Source organism: Blennius ocellaris (assembly GCF_963422515.1).
Source record: "Blennius ocellaris genome assembly, chromosome: 12".
In the NCBI taxonomy this organism is placed as follows: domain Eukaryota; kingdom Metazoa; phylum Chordata; class Actinopteri; order Blenniiformes; family Blenniidae; genus Blennius; species Blennius ocellaris.
The window spans coordinates 4,655,451-4,674,177 of record NC_137661.1 but is presented as its reverse complement, the minus strand read 5'-3'; the positions used below and the strand labels follow the sequence as shown (position 1 = coordinate 4,674,177).

General features: G+C 44.2%; 1 protein-coding gene across 2 annotated transcripts; it reads left to right on the top strand.

Annotated features, from left to right (window-relative positions):
* Positions 1-1,078: 1,078 nt before the first annotated feature.
* On the top strand, positions 1,079-15,950 carry zbtb11 (zinc finger and BTB domain containing 11). 2 transcript variants are annotated; one of them, XM_080506041.1, is made up of 10 exons: positions 1,079-1,160; positions 9,795-10,042; positions 10,133-10,364; positions 10,449-11,428; positions 11,601-11,900; positions 11,980-12,388; positions 12,596-12,713; positions 12,835-12,993; positions 14,739-14,914; positions 14,995-15,950. In XM_080506041.1, the coding sequence occupies exons 2-10, from the start codon at positions 9,932-9,934 to the stop codon at positions 15,528-15,530; spliced, it is 3,021 nt and encodes a 1,006-aa protein (XP_080362167.1). In that variant the 5' UTR covers positions 1,079-1,160; positions 9,795-9,931; the 3' UTR covers positions 15,531-15,950. The 2 variants fall into 2 exon arrangements, with proteins under 2 accessions (XP_080362167.1, XP_080362166.1); XM_080506040.1 differs by lacking the exon at positions 1,079-1,160 and adding an exon at positions 6,946-7,510.
* The last annotated feature ends 2,777 nt before the right edge of the window (positions 15,951-18,727 follow it).

Below are 18,727 nucleotides of genomic sequence, written 5' to 3'. Positions count from 1 at the left end.
ACGTGAACCAGTTGCACATCACATGAGATGGAGCAGACGGCTGCGGCTGGGTGCATTTGTTCCAATCATAAAACTGTAAAATTGACTTCATATGTGTGTGAGAATCAGATTTGTGATTTTAAAGGGGGAAACTGCTCCACTGGGATGCTATTCAGGAGTGAGGCTCCTTACTCTTATGCGCTGTGAGTTTGATGATGGGTCATCAAAGTGGCTTGTAAAACCCCAAAAAAAGGGCAACCTATAAAGCCATGGGTTAAATAGCAGCTATCAGATCAGGTTTTCCAAGTTAAAAATTGGATTCCATGTTTAATCAGAAATGGACAAATCTCATCAATGATTAGCTTTCAGATAAAGAGCTGACCTATTTCAGCCACATCCTTGTCTAAACTTTGAAGAGATTGTGGAACACAGACTTCCCCGGCAAAGAGCAGACACGAGAGGACATGGTGAAGTGTATTCAGTGGAGAGGGAAAAGTTATAGTCATGGTTGAGTAATACATATAGACACCTGCATGCCATCCAAACTGTTAATCAATGTGTGCTGTCAGTCTGTGCTTGCTGGATCAGCGGCATTTGCAAATAACTAACAGGTTCAGGTTGACTGATAGAAAATGTTTCCAAAATATGGTTATGTGAGATGATGAGTTTTTATAACTATCCCTCGCTTCAGTATGGAATAATGCAACCTGAGCATGTTTGGGTCAAACGCAACCAGCAACAGGCACAAAATAAACAGTACAGAGCTTCACTTAAAGGCCTAGGGAAATGTAACACCCTAAAATGCAAAAAACGATAGTTCGGGTACTACTTGAAAGGTTTCTCCGACATTGCCCCACCACTGTTGTCGCAGAACAAAATGTCATTTGAATTTTGAATCTCCAGCTGACGAAATCGGGGAATCCTTCTCCTTCCTGGCCATTGTGGGCGGAGCCCATGCGTGATGTCACGAGTTGGACATGATCTCGATCTGTTGTGTGGCGTTCATATTGGCTTGCGTTGTTTCCCGTCTTAAATATCAAAGTTTGTACAGTGTTTTGAAGTTATAGTCGGCGTTTTATGAGCCTTGACGAAAGATTGAGCATGGAAGAGACCAGAGAGAGGAGAAAAGGAGGAGGGAAAAATATCCAATGTGGCAGGATAAAGGACATGCTGGACTGAAGGTAAACTTGTCTTTTATTTCGCAACCGCCAAAAACCGAAAACAAAACAGCACAACACATCCAAAACGCGGGAGTCCCCCTCGGCTAAACACTGGGAGTTAGCCAAGGCTGCGAGCACGGGCGGCGAGAGCGGGTGCAGGAAAACGTGAGGGAAAAGGAATCCACCCTCGTCTGAGCCCAGCAGCGACAGCATATTGTCCATCAGGTCCACAGCCGAGCCGTCTCCCAAACCAGGCAGGGAGAGGAGTCTGTCCACCCTCTCAGCAGCAGACAGGCTGTACCTCTGGAGCAGGAGCTGCTTACGAGTGGCGCACTTCCCAAGACCGCACAACAGCTGCATGGCCCGACGAGTGGACTGCTGGTCTAAGTCTACGACGATCAAGTAATACCTGGACTCATCTTCAGTGATTCCGCGTAGTCGGAAAAGCGCTTCGACATGCTCAAACCACGAAGCCAGGTCATTCTGCCAAAAGTCATGAAGCCTCAAAGCTGCGGTGAAAACTGCCGGCTGCTGAGGCTGAAGAGATGCGGACGAGTCGACGTCACAGTCGTCTGCTTCCTCAAACATGTTCAAAACGGGGTCCCCAATGAAGCAGAACGACCCATTCTGTGTCTTCTTCATCAATAACTGGATTTGAAATGCCCGATGATGATGAAATATTGTTCAATTCAGCCCTCTCTTCGTCGTCAAAACTCCGATCCACCATAATGTAAACACAACTTGGGCACAGCCTGTGTCCAACTCGTGACGTCACGCACATGTCGTCTGCTACTTCCAGACTGGTCAGAAGAAGTTCACAGAGCAGCAAAACTGGCGCTGTTTATCGGCTATTTTCTCGCAGATTGCTGTGTCTTAAAATGTTACCCTTGGGCCAGTTAGCATAAAAATGTCCTAAGAAGCGATAGCCAGAGTGTTTTGGAGGTCGAATTTTCAATTCCCTAGGTCTTTAAGAATTTCCTCTGAAATTGTATTGATTGTTGATGGGTGTAGTATTGAGCAGATTTACCATACCTTCCACTTCACCAATCTTAAACAGAACAGCAACTTTAAGCACTACGTTCTGTGTCAAACACAGTGCAAGTAGTGTACAACTACTGTACACATAGTCGATTTCCTTCTGGTGCCCCCACTGTGTTAAAAATAGAACTACATCTGCCTATGCGCTCTGTTGACCCTAACAAGGAAGTATATTGGCTGTACAATGATTAATTAGGGCTCCAATTGTGCTATTGAACTTTCAACCAAATTAATGTTGTTTTCTTGTCATTAGTGCACAACAGTGGAAGAGCGCCCAGCTATTTAAAAAAGACCCAAATTTACAAAAGTAAGAGATTAAGTACAACCACTTTGAACCCTGAGTCCTAGATTATCCATCATTAACATAGTAAATCTTATGGATTTTAATATGATGAAGTGCACCTTTACTTATCCATCTGTCTCCTGGGAAATGTAAGCCTCTTCAGTTTAGGAACTTGAACAGATTTGATACCATAAATGGCTTTTTTCACATTTTAATTTTAGCCATTTATTTAGCCGTTTATTAACACAAACAACTGTATGTCTAACAAAGTCTGTCTGCTCTGGACTTGTGTTTCTGACAATGTCAGTCTTATTTGGATGATCTCAGGGAAGTGTGCAGCTCTCTTGAAAAAAATGGCATCTAAAGATGTTAAATAATAATAAATGCCAAATATCTTTACTCAAAATGTATGTTTTCTCAAAACATAATGCTGAAATTGTCACTTCAGATTATCAATAAGACCAGATTTAACCTCAGTTCACTGCTGTTGTATTTCTGTCTGTAAACCAGTCTGATTTGTGTGCAAAGGGGAGATTTAATAGAACCTACCTACAGTCCCCCTGGTGGTGCGTGGGGTTAGAGTTTCACCTCCAGGGTGGGAGACGCTGCTTTCAAATCCCAGTTTTGGAAGAAAATGCAACAACTACCCAAGTCTATGGTGCAAGGTGCAATAACTTGGTTGGGGTGACCCCTGTTAAAAGGGAATCAGCAGGTTAGATCCTCTCTTTCTCATATGAAAGGTCCTGTTACGCTCAAAATTAAAAACTCAACATCTCGAAAAATGCATGTGCAGAAAATTGTTTCCTGCACTGTCATGACTCCTATGCTGATTAGGTGTCATCCACTTAAAGCTGAAGCCCTTTTAAAATGAGACCATTTGAATGACACTTTATTACAAACTGGAATTCTATAAAAAGCTCCAGACTAGATTCATATAAATCATTCACATTGTTTTTAGCCCATTTATGTACATTTTGTTTATGTTTGGGAATGTATGACTTGTGGCTCTTTAATTTCTTAAATGTATATTGAACCACAATGTTCTTGAAATGTCGGTAATTTTATTTGTGGTTATTTCTATTTTGTATTTCTATTCTCGTTATTTAATTTCTATTTTTGTATTTTGTGGAACATTTTGATTCATTTGCAGCTCATTTCAGTTGTTTGATGTAGCTATATTGTGGCTTTGCTTTTGACATCTTAACTTTCTTAAATTCTTCCGTAGAATTATTATTATTTGTGGTCACTTTTAATCTGAATTATAGGAAATGTGATTTTGTAATTCAGATTTGGACTCACGGACCTGCCGCCAGTCACTTGTGTCACACTTACAGTTGGACTCTGACTTCGACGAAACAAAGCGCTCCTCTAAACTGAGGTTGTTGTTTCTTGACTTGGACTGAAACAAACACCACATTTTAAACATCAGATGTATTTCCCTCCATCGCAGAAATCCTGCTTGAAAAGAGTAAATACAAGGAAACGAATGGTGGAGGACAAATACCTCACTAAGACGAAACTGTGAAATGTGCAGCTTCTTTATGTAGTAGCAAGAATGGCCAGAAGCACAAACTAAACAACGGCAGCTCTGTTAGACTGTAAATGTTTCACACGTGGAGGTCAACATTTACAGCGGGCCTGCAGTGGGCCTCCAACACTCTGAATGGGGCAAACAAATGTCCTCCTCCCTGACACAGAAACACACTGACAGGACACAAATAACCTCCAGCATTAGTATAAACACACAGCAACACGTGTCCAAGGGTCTGCCAGCAGCAACTGAGAACAAATATATTAAATCCCTGCTTCTGCAGAGAGGAAACCTAAGGTGTCACCGGGGCTCCGTACAGGTTGGTAATCAAAAGAGGAGCGACTGAAGTGGAGGCGGCAAGCTGGACATTTTGTCTTTGTTGAGCCGACGCCCCATCCACAACTACAATATAACTTATGTTCGTGTTTGACAGGCACCAGTACACCGAGCGCTCTGACTGCCAGGGCAAATTACAAGTAAAAATAGCATTTTATTTGAAGTGGCTTGGTACAAATACTTAGTTACTGTACTTTTTGTAACTCAAGTGAGTAATTACATTTTGGATACTTCTGGTTTTAATTCAAACAGCTGCGTTTTGTACAGAAAAACGCCAGCCGTATGGATGGTTCAGCTGTGTTTTACAATAAGAGATGTTTATTTAAACTGGGCATGACAATCTGGACAATCTTTAACATTCAAGGTCACTGTTAAAGTGTATTAGAGGTAATTATTCGTCATTTGAACCTGTATGATCTGTTAAAATCACAGCTTTGTATCCTGGTGTATTTTAAAGCATTAAGTTGTCGTCACCATTACCAAAGTCTTCCATTTCACTTGACATAACAAAAGACCTTAAATGGAAAGTTCATAACTGTACCAGAAGTGATTTACATTCAGTGCAGTTTATTACCAGCTGTTTTACATTTCTCATTAAATTATGCAAGCTCATTTACAATCTGTGCTGCAGCTGATGCGACAGCTGGCAAAACTGTGGTGGCACAGTTCAACAATAGCTATGTTGTGTGACTACTATGTGTGTGTGTGTTTGCATTTGCACATGAAACCCCCAGATGTCCCTCAAAAGATGAAAACTAAGTTTTACATTTAACTCTCGTAATTTCCAAATCTATACTTTGTTATGTTTGAGTATGCACTTTATTTTGATCAGGAGGTAATTGTTTACCATGTTTGATTATTTGTAGCTTGAGCTGTTGTAAATGTCCAGTTGGTGTAACTCAGGCATGCAGTGGTGACTGAGACACATCACCGGCTGCGGTTTGATGTCAGGCTTGGTATGTGACACTTGGATGAGCAACATATTCTGTGCAGGCCCCTCCTCGCCTGGTCAGTCTAGCTCTGTGAAAATGTGACAGTGTAGTGAGTCCTGAGATGATTCAGCTGCAGTAAGCAAACGCTGCCTACCTTACAAACATGAAACTCGTTATTATTGCTTTGGGTCTGAAGAAAAGCATGACAGTGACGTCTCAGCGCTGCTGCTTCACTGACAGAAATGCTCATTTCTATCCACCATTTTCTCCTGTGTGCGACTAATGAATGAAACAAGGACTGATGGACGTGTAGGTTCAGGGCATTATGAAGTTCTATGAAATCGAAAGGTGTAATTTTACTACATAGTGTAGATCCGTGATTCCCAAACAGTGGTACATGTACTGCAGTACTTGTGGAGCAAGTCATAACTATCCATTTTTTTTAATAAAATGTATTTGCAAATATTTTAAATGGTCAAAATAGCACAAATCTTTGAATGAAAAAAGAATATCTATGAAACGTATATTCAGAATAAGTAATACGTCCAGACAGCAGGGTAAGCCTCTGCCACTGTTTGTTCGGATCAGCCATAATGTTGGAGAGCTCCATAGTTTCTCACACTGTGAAAAGTTTGAGAACCACTGATGTCGATAAAATGTAACTAAACTTCACACACAAAGTACATGGATGGATCATTTCTTTGTTGTGACAATGCCTCTTCACAATGACGTTTGTAGAAAAATACTCATCGGCAGATGTATTTATTTAAACTAAAAGCAGAGCAAGATGCTCCATAATCTGGGTGCGAGAAGAAATTACATCAGTCAATAGGATCTCTAAAATCTGGATGATAAAAATAGATTTCTGAAGTAATGACAAAACATAATAAATCACTAACTTGCAGACATGTGTTACAATAACTAGTTTATGATTCACACTCACCCAGTCACTGAACAAATAAGACAGTAATCTGATTGTTGTTACGCGAGTTTAAAATAGAAATCCAGAAAATGAAACAACTAGTCCACTTCTCATTATGACTGACATAAATCATTATTTGAATGCAGATAAATGTCATTTTTCCAAAAACAATTATGTCATAAATCTGATGGTTTGGCCTGCTAATCTGCAATAGCCTGTCAAAAAAAAGGATTTACAATCAAATGTGTCTTTGAATCAGTGACCATGACCAACTTAAAGACTAAGGGGCCCTGAGTTTATAATAAACATAAAAAGCAACCACAGACCTTGAAGATGTAATTAATGGCTTAATAGTCTCCTCTTTTCAGGCAATTTTTGTCTAATTTAAATTATTATTTTTTGTCTGATATGGTCTTTGCTTCATGTATATCTTACATGAATATTAAACACCAAGTCAATTGGTTTTCTACCTCCTCTCATATTATTTTGTTTTTATTTGCAAGGAAAGAAGATTTAGTAGAGAGCCCTGGTTTGAAGGGTAACCTATTTAGTTTGAGACTTCTGCTTTAAATGACTGAGTTTGAGTTCCTTGTTTTAAAAGTTTTAGCTTGAATCCCCTGTTTTAAAAAGATGATTTAGTCTGAATCCCCGGTTTTAAAAGTTCTAGTCTCCTGTTTTAAAAAAAAAAAAAATGCTTGAAGGAGCCCCTTTGAAATGTATACCTTGTAGACGTGTGCCCCCTTGTGGCGGTCTCCGGTTCTGATTTAGTTAAGCTCCACACTACGCAAAATCCGGTGGTGCAGCAGCCATTTTGTCGGTTCGGGTCTCCCCTGACGGATGTGAACTGCAGTTCCACCCTGGAAAACAATTCGCAAATCTGTTATTTTCGCCTCCGATTCGTCTTTTGTGCCTCCCGAGAGGTGTGATAAAATCCGCCCGGGCTTTCTGGAGGCTGGGGAGGGCCCTCCTCTTCAAGAAGGCTCCGCGGTCGAGCGGTGAAAGCGCGGGTCAGCTGAGACATGTCGTGTGAAGAAAGCTACTTGGCTATCATTCGCTACCTAACCAATGAGCGGAACCCGTACGCACCGGGGACGCCCGGGAACACCAAGAGGAAGATCCGCAAAGCGGCCGCCTGCTACGTGGTGCGCAACGGGACTTTGTTCTACCAGCGGCGGCTGAAGGGGCAGAATGACTTTACGGAGCTGGAGGTGGTGCTGCAGGACGGCCGGAGGAGGGAACTTATCAGCGAGGCGCACATCGCGGAGGGAGGGGAGCACTTCAACCAGCAGCTCACCTGGGAGCTCATCTCGCAGAAATACTGGTGGAGAGGTGAGGAAGCGACAACCTGGCCGCAGCCGGTCGAGCCCGCCGGTTACCCGTCTTCCCGTTAACGGACACGGTTCAACCAGCAGCAGAGAGGCTGATTATTAAGGTCCGCAAACCGCCTTCAACACAGGCGCGTTCTGTCCCTTCCCAGCGGCCGGCTGCAGTACTGCATGTTGTGATGCCCTCCTGGGAGTTCATGTAGTCACAGTGTTTCTCATCAACAATTCACCTTTACTACGTTTAAATACACTTTCAGCTTCAGCGTTTCGGTTGGTTTAGACCCCTTTCCCTAGTGTTTGTGCATTCTTAGCATATTTCTAGTACATTTTCAACGAATGTGAAGGATATACACATTAGGTTTCACTATTTGTAGCTATATCTTAACATTCCATCATATTTTCAGTTCTTTCTTGTAGTAGAACCTGTAAAACATATTAAATATTTGCACATTTTAATACTTGTTTATTACCAATTCGACCTTTTTCGGTATGAACAGATTTTTTTTGTATTTCTTCAGTATTTTCATATTTATCTTTAATAATTGTTAGTTTATTTATAATTTAGAATTGACGTTTACTTTGTATTTGTGCATTTGAACTATTTCCAGTATGCACATTTTTAACATTATTTTTTACATTTAGATGCATCTTTAGTCTTACTTTTTTCTGTACATTTCCGACCACATTACATTTCAGTATTTCTAAGCTCACTTTCAACATTCACACATATTTTTAATATAAAACAAAGTGCCTCATTCTTGCAAGTTCATTTTCATATTTATTTATTTATTGCATCTGCACTTTTTCCCACACATTAAGTGTCCGCATTCAGTGCAGCTTTACTTTCATGGTTTTCTCTTATTTGTACATGTAACATATTTACAATCTTTAGTGTTCGTGATTTTTTTTTTTAATGTTCTGGAATTTTAACATTTCCAGCACTTAGTATTACTGTGTATGCAGCAACAGTGGTCCTAGCTACTGAAAATTAAACTTTTTGATGCAATAAGCTTTTCAGAGTAAATAGTTCTTCACAAGTGTGAGTAGATTGAGAATAACCCCAGAGTGTCATGACTCCCAATCTATTTTCAGCAGTCACTCGTGGCCCAACGTGCTCACCACATTGTTTTCAGTGTTTCTGCCATTTTCATAGAAATGGACATAGTTGTCAAAACGTTGCCTTGTAAGTACGAAGCTTTTCTGAAACGAAAACACAAAAATGATACATTGTCACATGAAACGTTGCGTAAACAGGGACTTTACACAGCTGTCATTAATATTTGTTTGCACAATATTTAGTTTGACTATTTGAACATGTATTTGTTTGGTATTAGTACATTTGCTTCCATAGGAACTTGCATGCACGTTATTATTATTTTAGTCTTTGACTGATTTTTCCTCAATGATCTGGAGTAATACTACTTCTTTTACTTAATGTACACGTCTTGCTTACTTTTGTACATTAATAGAGCAGAATACAAAACTTTACTGAGTATTGACAAGAGATTGCTTTGTCATAACAGCACGTCACCGAATATTCCCACAAACCTCAGCCCTCATTGATAAGCAATTATAAATTAATCAGGAAACATATTTGAATAACACATACAAACGGCCGTTAATGTTGGTTAAAGAGATTTCCTGCTGATTTCTATCCTGTCTGGAGCTGAAACTGCTTTTCCTGAGCGCCTTCAGGTGGCGGTGTTGGTGAGAATCATTGCATCATCACACTTAGTGCAGTGGCCTGACAGGTAGAAGTTAAGCAGATGTTGAAGGACTTTAACTTCCTCAGGAAGTCCAGTTGGCTGGATTTCACACATTTATTTTCACATTTATCACCAGCATTTACACACTTCCCCACATAACGCTTCAGTATTTTGACTTAATTTACACATTTTTTTAAGTTCATAGAGTAGCACACTTACATTTTAGAGCATCTCTCGCAGTAAAGAATCTAAACTTCTTTAGAAGAAAGAGGGTTAAGGAAAAGTGAGGGCTGCTTAAACTCTATGCAGTTGAGCTTCAAAATTAATGAAAACTCACAGATCTTCTCCGGCCTGAGGTAAAATGTTTGTTTTGATAGCTGCAGTCCTTGTGTGGAAGCAAGTGAAGGGGATTTGGCTCCATCTGTGTAGGTCTGATTTCGTGTTGTGGTTCATAGTTTACTTGAATTACTTTGGGTTGGAAATTGTTCAGAGGCCAGTCCACAGTAGCAGTATTTTCTTCGATGAAGTCTTCACACCCTTGCACCTTGACCCGGTCATTCATGTTCTCTTTGACTCTGGCAGGGATCCTGAAGCACGTGAAAGACCATATCCGGGAGTGTGTGCAGTGTCAGAATCGACGCGGTGCAGACGACGGCTCTGGTCCTCGACCATTTTCTCGGCCGTGGCGACGCAAAGCGGTCGCCAACGATGACGAGGACATGGAGGAGATGGAGGAGGAAGACGGCGATGAGAGCTTATTATTTGGCGATTCTTCCTCCCAGATGGTGTCCAAGCTGACCAAAGGCGTTGCAAAGCACGAGTTGGTCTTTGTGAGTACCAGACATCCGACTGGTTAGAGATACAAAATCGAAAGTTGTGTTCATGCTATGTGTGTTTGTTTTCAATGTGTTTGTTTGCAGGTGGACAGTAAAGGCAAAGTGAACCAGTTCCTGCCGAAACACAGCCAGACCATGTTGGACAAACTCAACCAGCAGCGCCTCTGCAACCAGTTTTGTGACATCACGCTGCTTATCGAGGGGGAGGAGTTCCGCGCCCATAAAGCTGTGCTGGCCGCGTGCAGCGAATACTTCAATGAGCTCTTCTTTGAGAAGGGCGCGGCATCCACTCACGAAGCTGTGGTCGACCTTTCTGGTGAGGCGTTTTTTGCACGTCCGTTGCATTTTCAAACGTTTTCCGCGGCCACTTGCCTCTGACCCTCGCTATTTCCCCCTGTAGGTTTCACCAAATCCGGTTTCCTCCCGCTGCTAGACTTCGCCTACACGTCAACGCTCACATTTAATTTCTCCATCATGGCGGAGATCGCCAACCTGGCGCGACACCTGCTGATGAACGAGGTGCTGCAGATATGCGAGTCGGTGCACAAGCAGGTGGAGGAGCAGAGACTGACGGTGTACCAGCAGGGTGACGTGCACACGGTGGTGTCAAGCCAGCCGACCGCCCAGGACGAGTCCGATGCCTACATGGTGACCATCGGAAGCGACGGCAGTGTGGTCACGCACGGCGCCGTCACCTTGTCTGAGGACGGTTTGGCTTTTGTGGCGCCTTCCAAGGAGGCGTCCCTCCAGCCGCCGGTGGCAGTGATCACTCAGACCGTGGAGGGAAGCAGCTTGCAGGGTGGCGAGACCGTGGCTGTCATCGCTCACAGCCAAGCCGAACCGGAAGAAACTGTTACACTCCTCTCAGGAGGCACCGAGGAAATGGAGGAGGACACGATGACGGTGGTCACCCACAGTGGACAGGCCGGAGCCAGCGAGTCCCTTGCCGTGGTGTCGGCCTGCTTGGCGATGGAGCAGCCTCAGATGACCACGGAAACGGAAGCTCTTGTCATAAATGTGGATACAGACAAACCAAGCCCCCCAGAGGGCACCGGCCCACCACCAGTGCCAACTCTGGAGGGAAGCACCAAAATCCACAGCGTTGAGGCGGAGCCTGCGCCACAGAAACGCAAACGAGGACGTCCAGCCAAGCTGAAGAAGGAAGTGGAGGTGGAGGAATTCCTGCTGATGGAGGAAGATGATCTGTATGCTGACGAAAGCCACACAGAGAAGCAGGACGCGGCGTCCGACGACCCCAGCAGGAGGCGCCTTCGCCAGCGCTCCATTGCAGAAGGGGGCTACGCTCGCCTGCACATGGGACTTGAAAATGAAGAGGAGGGAAAGAAAGGCATGACACCGCCACGAGCTGCCACCCCAAAGGTTCGCCACTCTCACATGACACCTTCTTTGTGCATTGATTCTAGAGTAAGACACGGTTACTAGAGTAGATGTCATTATCACAAGCTTATGATACAAAGATAATTAATTCCACACATTAGCTGCTGCATAACTGTAGTTTACAGAGACTTTAATATAAACACATGTGTGACAGGCGGCTACGAAACCCGGGAGGCGGGGAAGACCACCGAAGCAGAGAGACGAGCCTCAAGTCGAGCCTGTGTCCGAACCAGACGCCGATTCCGAGGTGATCGCCACAGAGACGACCACGACAGGGCAGCTCAGGTCAGAGGAAGCTGGCGTCCAGGAGGTGGCGCCAGAGGGCGAAGCTAAGCAGGAGAGCGCGGCAGATGGAGAACACACCTGCTCCGAGTGCGGCATGTCCTTTCCAAGACGCTACTCCCTCATCATGCACACGTTGAAGCACGAGAAATCCCGCGGATACAAGTGCAGCGTGAGTGTTTGTGCGCGTGGATTTTGATTGTTCAGATGAGTGTGACGTTTTTGACGGCCATGTTTCCGTGTCGTTGCAGCTGTGCAGCAAGGAGTTCCAGTACGCCGCCTCCCTCCGTGCCCACCTGGCCCGACACAAGCAGCAGAGCAGCCAGCGGGCACCCGTCTCACACCCGCCCTCTGAGGGCAGAGCAGACAGCGACCTTGACGACAAGACGTTGCCGCCACCGCCACACACCAGGAGGGAATTTGTGTGCGACATCTGCGGGAAGACCCTTCCCAAGCTGTACTCCCTACGGATACATATGCTGAGCCACACCGGCGTGCGGCCGCACTCCTGCAAGGTGTGCGGCAAGACATTCGCGCACAAGCACAGCCTGAAGATGCACCGGGCGCTGCACGACGTCTCCAAGCAGTTCCAGTGCCAATACTGCAAGAAGTCGTTTGTGAGCAAGCGCAGCATGGAGGAGCACACCAGCCTCCACACAGGTCAGAGGTCACTCTCTCTACACAGAGCTCACTCATTTACCTGCTGTATCCTTCAAGTTCAAATTAAACAACCCTGATGGTGCTAAACAATAAAACATCTACACCTTCCATAAATGTTAATTAAAAGTCTGTGACAGGAGTTTCAATTGTATTGAAGGTTATATTTCTTTTTAGACTTCTAAAATGTTCCTTTAAACTCTCATTCAGGTGAATCGAAGTACCTGTGTAACACGTGCGGAGCCACTTTCCACCGAGCCTCGGCCCTCAGCAAACACCTGAAGAAGCATCAGCCCAAGCCAGACGTGCGACCCTTCGCCTGCAGCCAGTGAGTGACTCGTCCTCGTCCTCGTCCTCCTCCTCGTCCTCCTCCTCGCGTCTCTGAGCTACACGCTTTAACGCTCGTTTGAAATATTCAACTGTCTTCCACCTCCTCCCTACCCCCACAGCTGTGACAAGAGGTTTTTTGAAGCCAAAGACCTGCAGCAGCACATGAACAAGCACATGGGCCTGAAGCCCTTCCAGTGCCAGGTGTGCGGGAAGTGCTACAGCTGGAAGAAAGACTGGTACTCCCACGTCAAGTCTCACAGTGTGGCTGAGCCCTTCAAGTAAGTGCTGCAGGAGGGAAGGGGGCCCTGAATGCACCATAAGTCTCAGCTTCCCCAGGATCCTCGCTGCAATTTACTCTGCTCATAGTGTTGAATTGAACAACAACTGTATTTTTATATTTTGAAGTATTGAAAACATTCAGACCCATTAACATGGAAAAGTGTTGTTACTTTTAGAGAATACTGCTACTGTGCATTCACACCACGGCCGTAGTCAATAGTTCTCCTGCACATGCTCAGTAGATGGACAATAACAACAGTGTTTACCTCTAGAGTGTCATGACTCCCAGTTCATATTCTCCTGGGACTTTTATAGTCGACAGTCTCTGTAATAACAATCCAGCTTGGTCGTCTGTCCATTCAAGTGTCCGGATTCTCCCAGTGTTAATGTTTAAAGCATCTTGTTCTCTTCTGCATGTGTGTCACATCACAAAAACAAACGGCACAGGTCAAACATGAAAACTACATGATTTCATCATTTCTGCCATTTCCTTGTGAATGTGAAACGTTTCTGAAACTTAAAGGTATACAGGAGGATTTTCCCGAATTTTAGGAAAGAACCGCCCTCTCCACCTTTTGAAAAAAATGCGCATGCGCAACGCTCTACCTGCTCCCGAGACGGAACGCCTACTAAAACGCGTGTGAGAGACATGCACGAGCCCAGTTCTCCTCGTGCACGCTCTGTTTACAAGTCACAAGTCGGCATCGCTCACATAAGCTTACTTTACAAGAAGATTTGCACCAGAGGGGGTGAAACTGTGTAAAAATGTCCGAGAATAATGCGTCGGGTCGGCCACCGGCATGATGAGAACCGTGTGGAGTGAGCTGCGCGCAGGGACAAGCACGTACGACGGGCTTACGTCATATATCACCAGAATGATTGACAATTGGGAGGACCAGTTATTTTGATGATCCACCCGGAAGAAGAAAATCCTCTACTATACCTTTAAACAACGTGTTTTTACTTTAAATGTTGCGTATTGACGTCAACTTGTAGTGATTTACTATTTAAAACTTAATTTGTCAAGTATTTAAGCCATTTAATTAAAATGTAGAAATGCATGGTCCCAGGTACAATCATGTAACAATTTCTCACTGCAGTATGGTTCTTACAAGTGAATGTTGAGCTGATATTAAGTGGCTACGTTACAGATTCTGATTTAGTCGACATTGGCGATAATATCAAAACACTGAGCTGTTTTAGCTCGTCAACTACATAAAAGTAGTTCTGTTGCTTGAGGAACTTGTCTCTGACGCTGTGTGCATCTATTTAATTGTGTAGACGAGCTTCCTCACCATGTTTATATCTGCTACCAGCTTTAAGAATCACTGCTCAGCGGAGATAAATCAAACGTTAGTTTGACAGAGCAGTACCATTTACTGCATTTACAAATGCAGCTCAAACAACTTTAATGTCCCATCAGTTTCATTTTAGTCTGCACTGATCACTGACTTCTCTCTGTACATCTGCTGCACCTTCAGAAACAACAGATTATAGAGACAATCTGCTCTTTTCTGTAGAACAGAATAAATCACTTTATGGTTTTGTTATATAATAACTCTACCAGTCAGTAAAGCAACAAAGTGACTCAGTTTGATTCGTGTTTAAGATTGCTCTTCAGTCCTAAAGATGAACTTAATTTTGTGTTTATAGCAAAGAAATTTAGTGTGGAAGGACAACCACAGCATATCAAGGCCACTGGTGCCTGTTTGGAATATAGATGTGATTGTGTGTTGGTCTTCAGGTGTAACGTGTGTGGGAAGGAGTTCTTCGAGAAAGCCTTGTTCAGGAGGCACGTGAAGAAGGCCACGCATGGCAAGAAAGGCCGTGTCAAGCAGAACTTGGAGAGGGAGTGTGAGCAGTGCGGCAGGAAGTTCATGCAGCTGCGCGAGTACAGACGCCACGTCAACAACCACCAAGGTGAGCCTGCGCCCGTGCGCCAGTTGACCCGTCATCTCCTCACCGTGCTGATGACGCCTCGTCTCGGAATCTCTCATTAGGGGTGAAGCCGTTCGAATGCCTGACCTGCGGCGTGGCCTGGGCCGACGCACGCTCCCTGAAGCGCCACGTGCGCACTCACACGGGGGAGCGGCCGTACGTGTGCCCCATCTGCCAGGAGGCCCACATCGACGCCCGCACGCTCCGCAAGCACATGGCCAAGTACCACGTGGACAACCTGCCCGGTAAGATCATGCTGGAGAAGGACACTCTGCAGTTCCACAACCAGGGCACCCAGGTGGAGCACGCCGTCAGCATCCTGGCCTCCGACCTGCCGCCCGAGCTCCGGCCGGCCCAGCAGCCCGCCTCGGAGGAGATCGAGACGGTGCTGATCACGGAGGAGACGGTGGAGGCCGTGGAGGCCGTGGAGGCCGTGCAGGTGGCGAGCGACGGCTCAGTGGCCACGCTCTCTGACCAGGGCATCATGCAGGTGGTGAACTACGTCTTGGCGCAGCAAGCCAAGCTGGACGAGGCCCCGGAGGTCATCCAGGCCATGGAGGTGGAGGTGGAGGTGGCCCACGTGGCCGAGGTGGAGTGATCTGCATGGAATAATTGCAGTGTTTCCTTTCAGTGTGTATAAAATGTAAAAGAAAAACTCCCTGAAAATGCCCATTTTTCTCAGGATGTAAATATTTGTAAGTGACTCATGAGTTTAGTTGTAGTCGGATGGAGCGTCACGCTCACTCACCGTGTTTCACCTGGTGGACTGAAGCTGTGAGACTTGACTGTTGCAAAATGTGGATCCTGTCGCCATGGCGGCCTCTCGGGTCACATTCAAGGATTGAAATAAAAGCTTTATGTATTTGGCAACCAAAAATTCTGCTCACTGACCAACACAACGGCCCTATCAACAGTTTAGATATTTAGCTTATAGTTTGTGGTAAAGTTGAACCGGGCAGGCGCTTCAATTATTTTCTCAGCATCACAGCAAAGGTAGACTGAGAAACAACCATGTAGTATGAGCTCAACATAACTTTGCATAAAGTTTGAACCAAAACCTTTGATATTTTGTTTTTTCTTTTAACTTTTCCTAAAATATACAGTCATGTGCATCATATAGGAACAACTTGGGTATTTGTTTTGACCATTTGTAGAGTGTTATATCCCCCACTTCATTGCTTTTTAAATATCTTTCTGTAAATACTTAAATTGCACCCTCATTTCTTCCTTTTTTTTTTTGTCAAATTCAAGTTAAACAAAGCAACTAACACCCACATTTGAAAAGTATAATACAATGACGAATGAAAGTTCGTGTCATAAGGTCATATGATGACATCAGAAACAATAATGATGGATAATAAATAAGGAAAAGGGAAGTGTTTTATTAGCAGCCTGATGCTTGCGATCAGTTACACAATGTGACATTTTTTTTACATGTGTTGTTGAAGGGTGTCTAAAAAAACAAAGCTTATAAATGCGACAATAACGGTCATGTCAAGGTACTTTTACAGAGAAAAACAAGAATGGAAGTTGAGGTGGGGGTGGAAATGTGAAACCAGGAAGAAACTTAGACTTAGACTTTCTTTATTGTCATTGCAGTTCATCACACAGTGAGGAACTGGCAACGAAATGTCGTTGCTTAGCAACCGGTAAAAAAAAAGGCCAAAAAACATATTTAAATATATTTTAAAAAGTAGTGCAAACAGTTAAAATAAGGTGCATATGAACGATAAATAAAAGAGCAGGATGAGAAATGGGACAGATTAAAATTGAATAATTGCACAGTATGATGTTATAATGTTATTTGGTATTTAGAAGCCTGATGGCCGGGGGAAAGAAGCTGTTCTTCAGTCCATTTGTTCTGCAGCGGAGGCTGCGGAACCTCTTGCCGGATGTCAGGAGGGTGAACAGTCCATGATGGGGGTGGGTGTGGTCAGAAAGGATCCGGTGAGGCAGCGTGTGTCTGCAATGTCCTTAATGGGTGGTAGTGGGGTCCCAGTGATCTTCTCCGCTGTCCTCACCACACGCTGCAGACACTTCCAGTCTGAGGCCTTGCAGTTCCCAGACCAGATGGAGATGCCGACGGTCAGCAGGCTCTCCATGGTTCCTCTGTAGAAGGTGGAGAGGATGGGAGGGGGGAGGGACACCCTTCTCATCCGTCGAAGGAAGTGCCGGCGCTGCTGGGCTTTCTCCACCAGGGACGTGGTGTGAAGTGACCAGCTGAGGTCATCTGTGATGTGCACCCCCAGGAACTTGGTGCTGCCAACGACCTCAACCGCTGTGTCGTTGATGGGGAGTGGTGTGTGACGGGGTGGGGATCTCCTGAAGTCGATGATGAGCTCTTTTGTCTTGTCGACATTCAGGAGCAGGTTGTTTACCTTCCACCAGTCCACTAGATGTTGCACCTCCTCTCTGTAGGCCAGATCGCTGTTGTCCCGAATGAGGCCCACAACTGTAGTGTCGTCTGCATACTTCAGGATGTGGTTGGAATTCTGCCTGGGACGACAGTCGTGGGTCATCAGGGTGAACAGCAGAGGGCTGAGGACACAGCCCTGTGGGGAGCCGGTGCTCAGTGAGACGACACTGGAGGTGTTGTTGCCCACACGGACACACAAACCTGCAGAACCAGACTTGGAGGTGGAGATATTTTGTTACTGTGGAAGTTGGAGAATAGAAGTAGAGAAAACTGAAGGAAAACAAGCAAACAGACATAAATCCAGTCCCTGCAGACGTGATGGATGCAAGAGGCTCAGACCATCCACTTCCACTGCCACAAACATGCTGACACTTTATTAAACAAAAATGGCACACAGGCAGAACATTAAGACCCCACGCTGAAAGGACAGTGTTTACACTCCCCGCCATTTGTGTGTGTGTCACTGCCATTGTGGAGAATACACACAGTGTCTCTTTAATAAGCTGAACTCGTAAACAATCATTTGTTTTTCTATGTGCTAGGACATTTAAAGGTTTGTAGCAAACAATCATATGATAATTTTGAACATTTTGACTAATAAAGCAAATAACTAAATTATCATGTATCATGAAAAAGGCCCAATTTATTGTATCATTGGCAGGTATTAGGTTATTGGTTGTTACAAATGAAATTGTAAGTTAAATAAATGCAGCAATACAAAGGAAAGTTAACGTACAATATAGGAGGTAATCCTTCATGCCTGCGGATTTTTAGGGAATTTGAAGTATAACTGTCATGAGCCAAGCTTTAGCGATGTCCATGCTTAGAGTATTCTCAATCCATCAAAGTTCAAAACCCATGAAGTTTTTTTTCACAATATCAGCTATTCCAGGTTATGGAGTGAAAATGAAGCAGACTCTGTTTACATCTCAGAAAATTTTAGGAAGTCATTTAGGAAGTGAAACACAGTCCAAACAAGTATTGAGTGGATGGAAATGAACATACTTCTCAGAAGGCTGATGCTTGTGCTTAAAACATAATTTTTTGATTGGTCTCGTGATATTCTGATTTTCTGAGGCAGTGAATTTTAGGTTTTCATTATCTGTAAGCCATACTCATCAAAATTACAAGAAATAAAAGCTTTAAATATTTCACTTTATGTGTAATCTGTATAAAGTAATAGTTTCACTTTCCTAAAAGACTGAAAAAAGTATTGAAGTTTTTCACAATATTGTCATTTTTTGAGATCTACTTGTATACCAGCATACTGGAGGTGGTGGAGCACACTACAACTTGTTTCATCTGTTTCCTCTTTCAGCATTTAGACGAACTGTTTAGTCCAGTGCTTCTCAAATGGTGGGGCGAGCCCCCCTGGGGGG

What these genes read in the sequence shown, in the direction of transcription:
- zbtb11 (XM_080506040.1), top strand. Translation starts at nt 7,201, where the DNA reads ATGTCGTGTGAAGAAAGCTACTTGGCTATCATTCGCTACCTAACCAAT. An exon ending in CAAAGCACGAGTTGGTCTTT is followed by an intron (nt 10,043 to 10,132) that starts GTGAGTACCAGA and finishes GTTTGTTTGCAG; the next exon opens with GTGGACAGTAAAGGCAAAGT. An exon ending in AGCTGTGGTCGACCTTTCTG is followed by an intron (nt 10,365 to 10,448) that starts GTGAGGCGTTTT and finishes TTCCCCCTGTAG; the next exon opens with GTTTCACCAAATCCGGTTTC.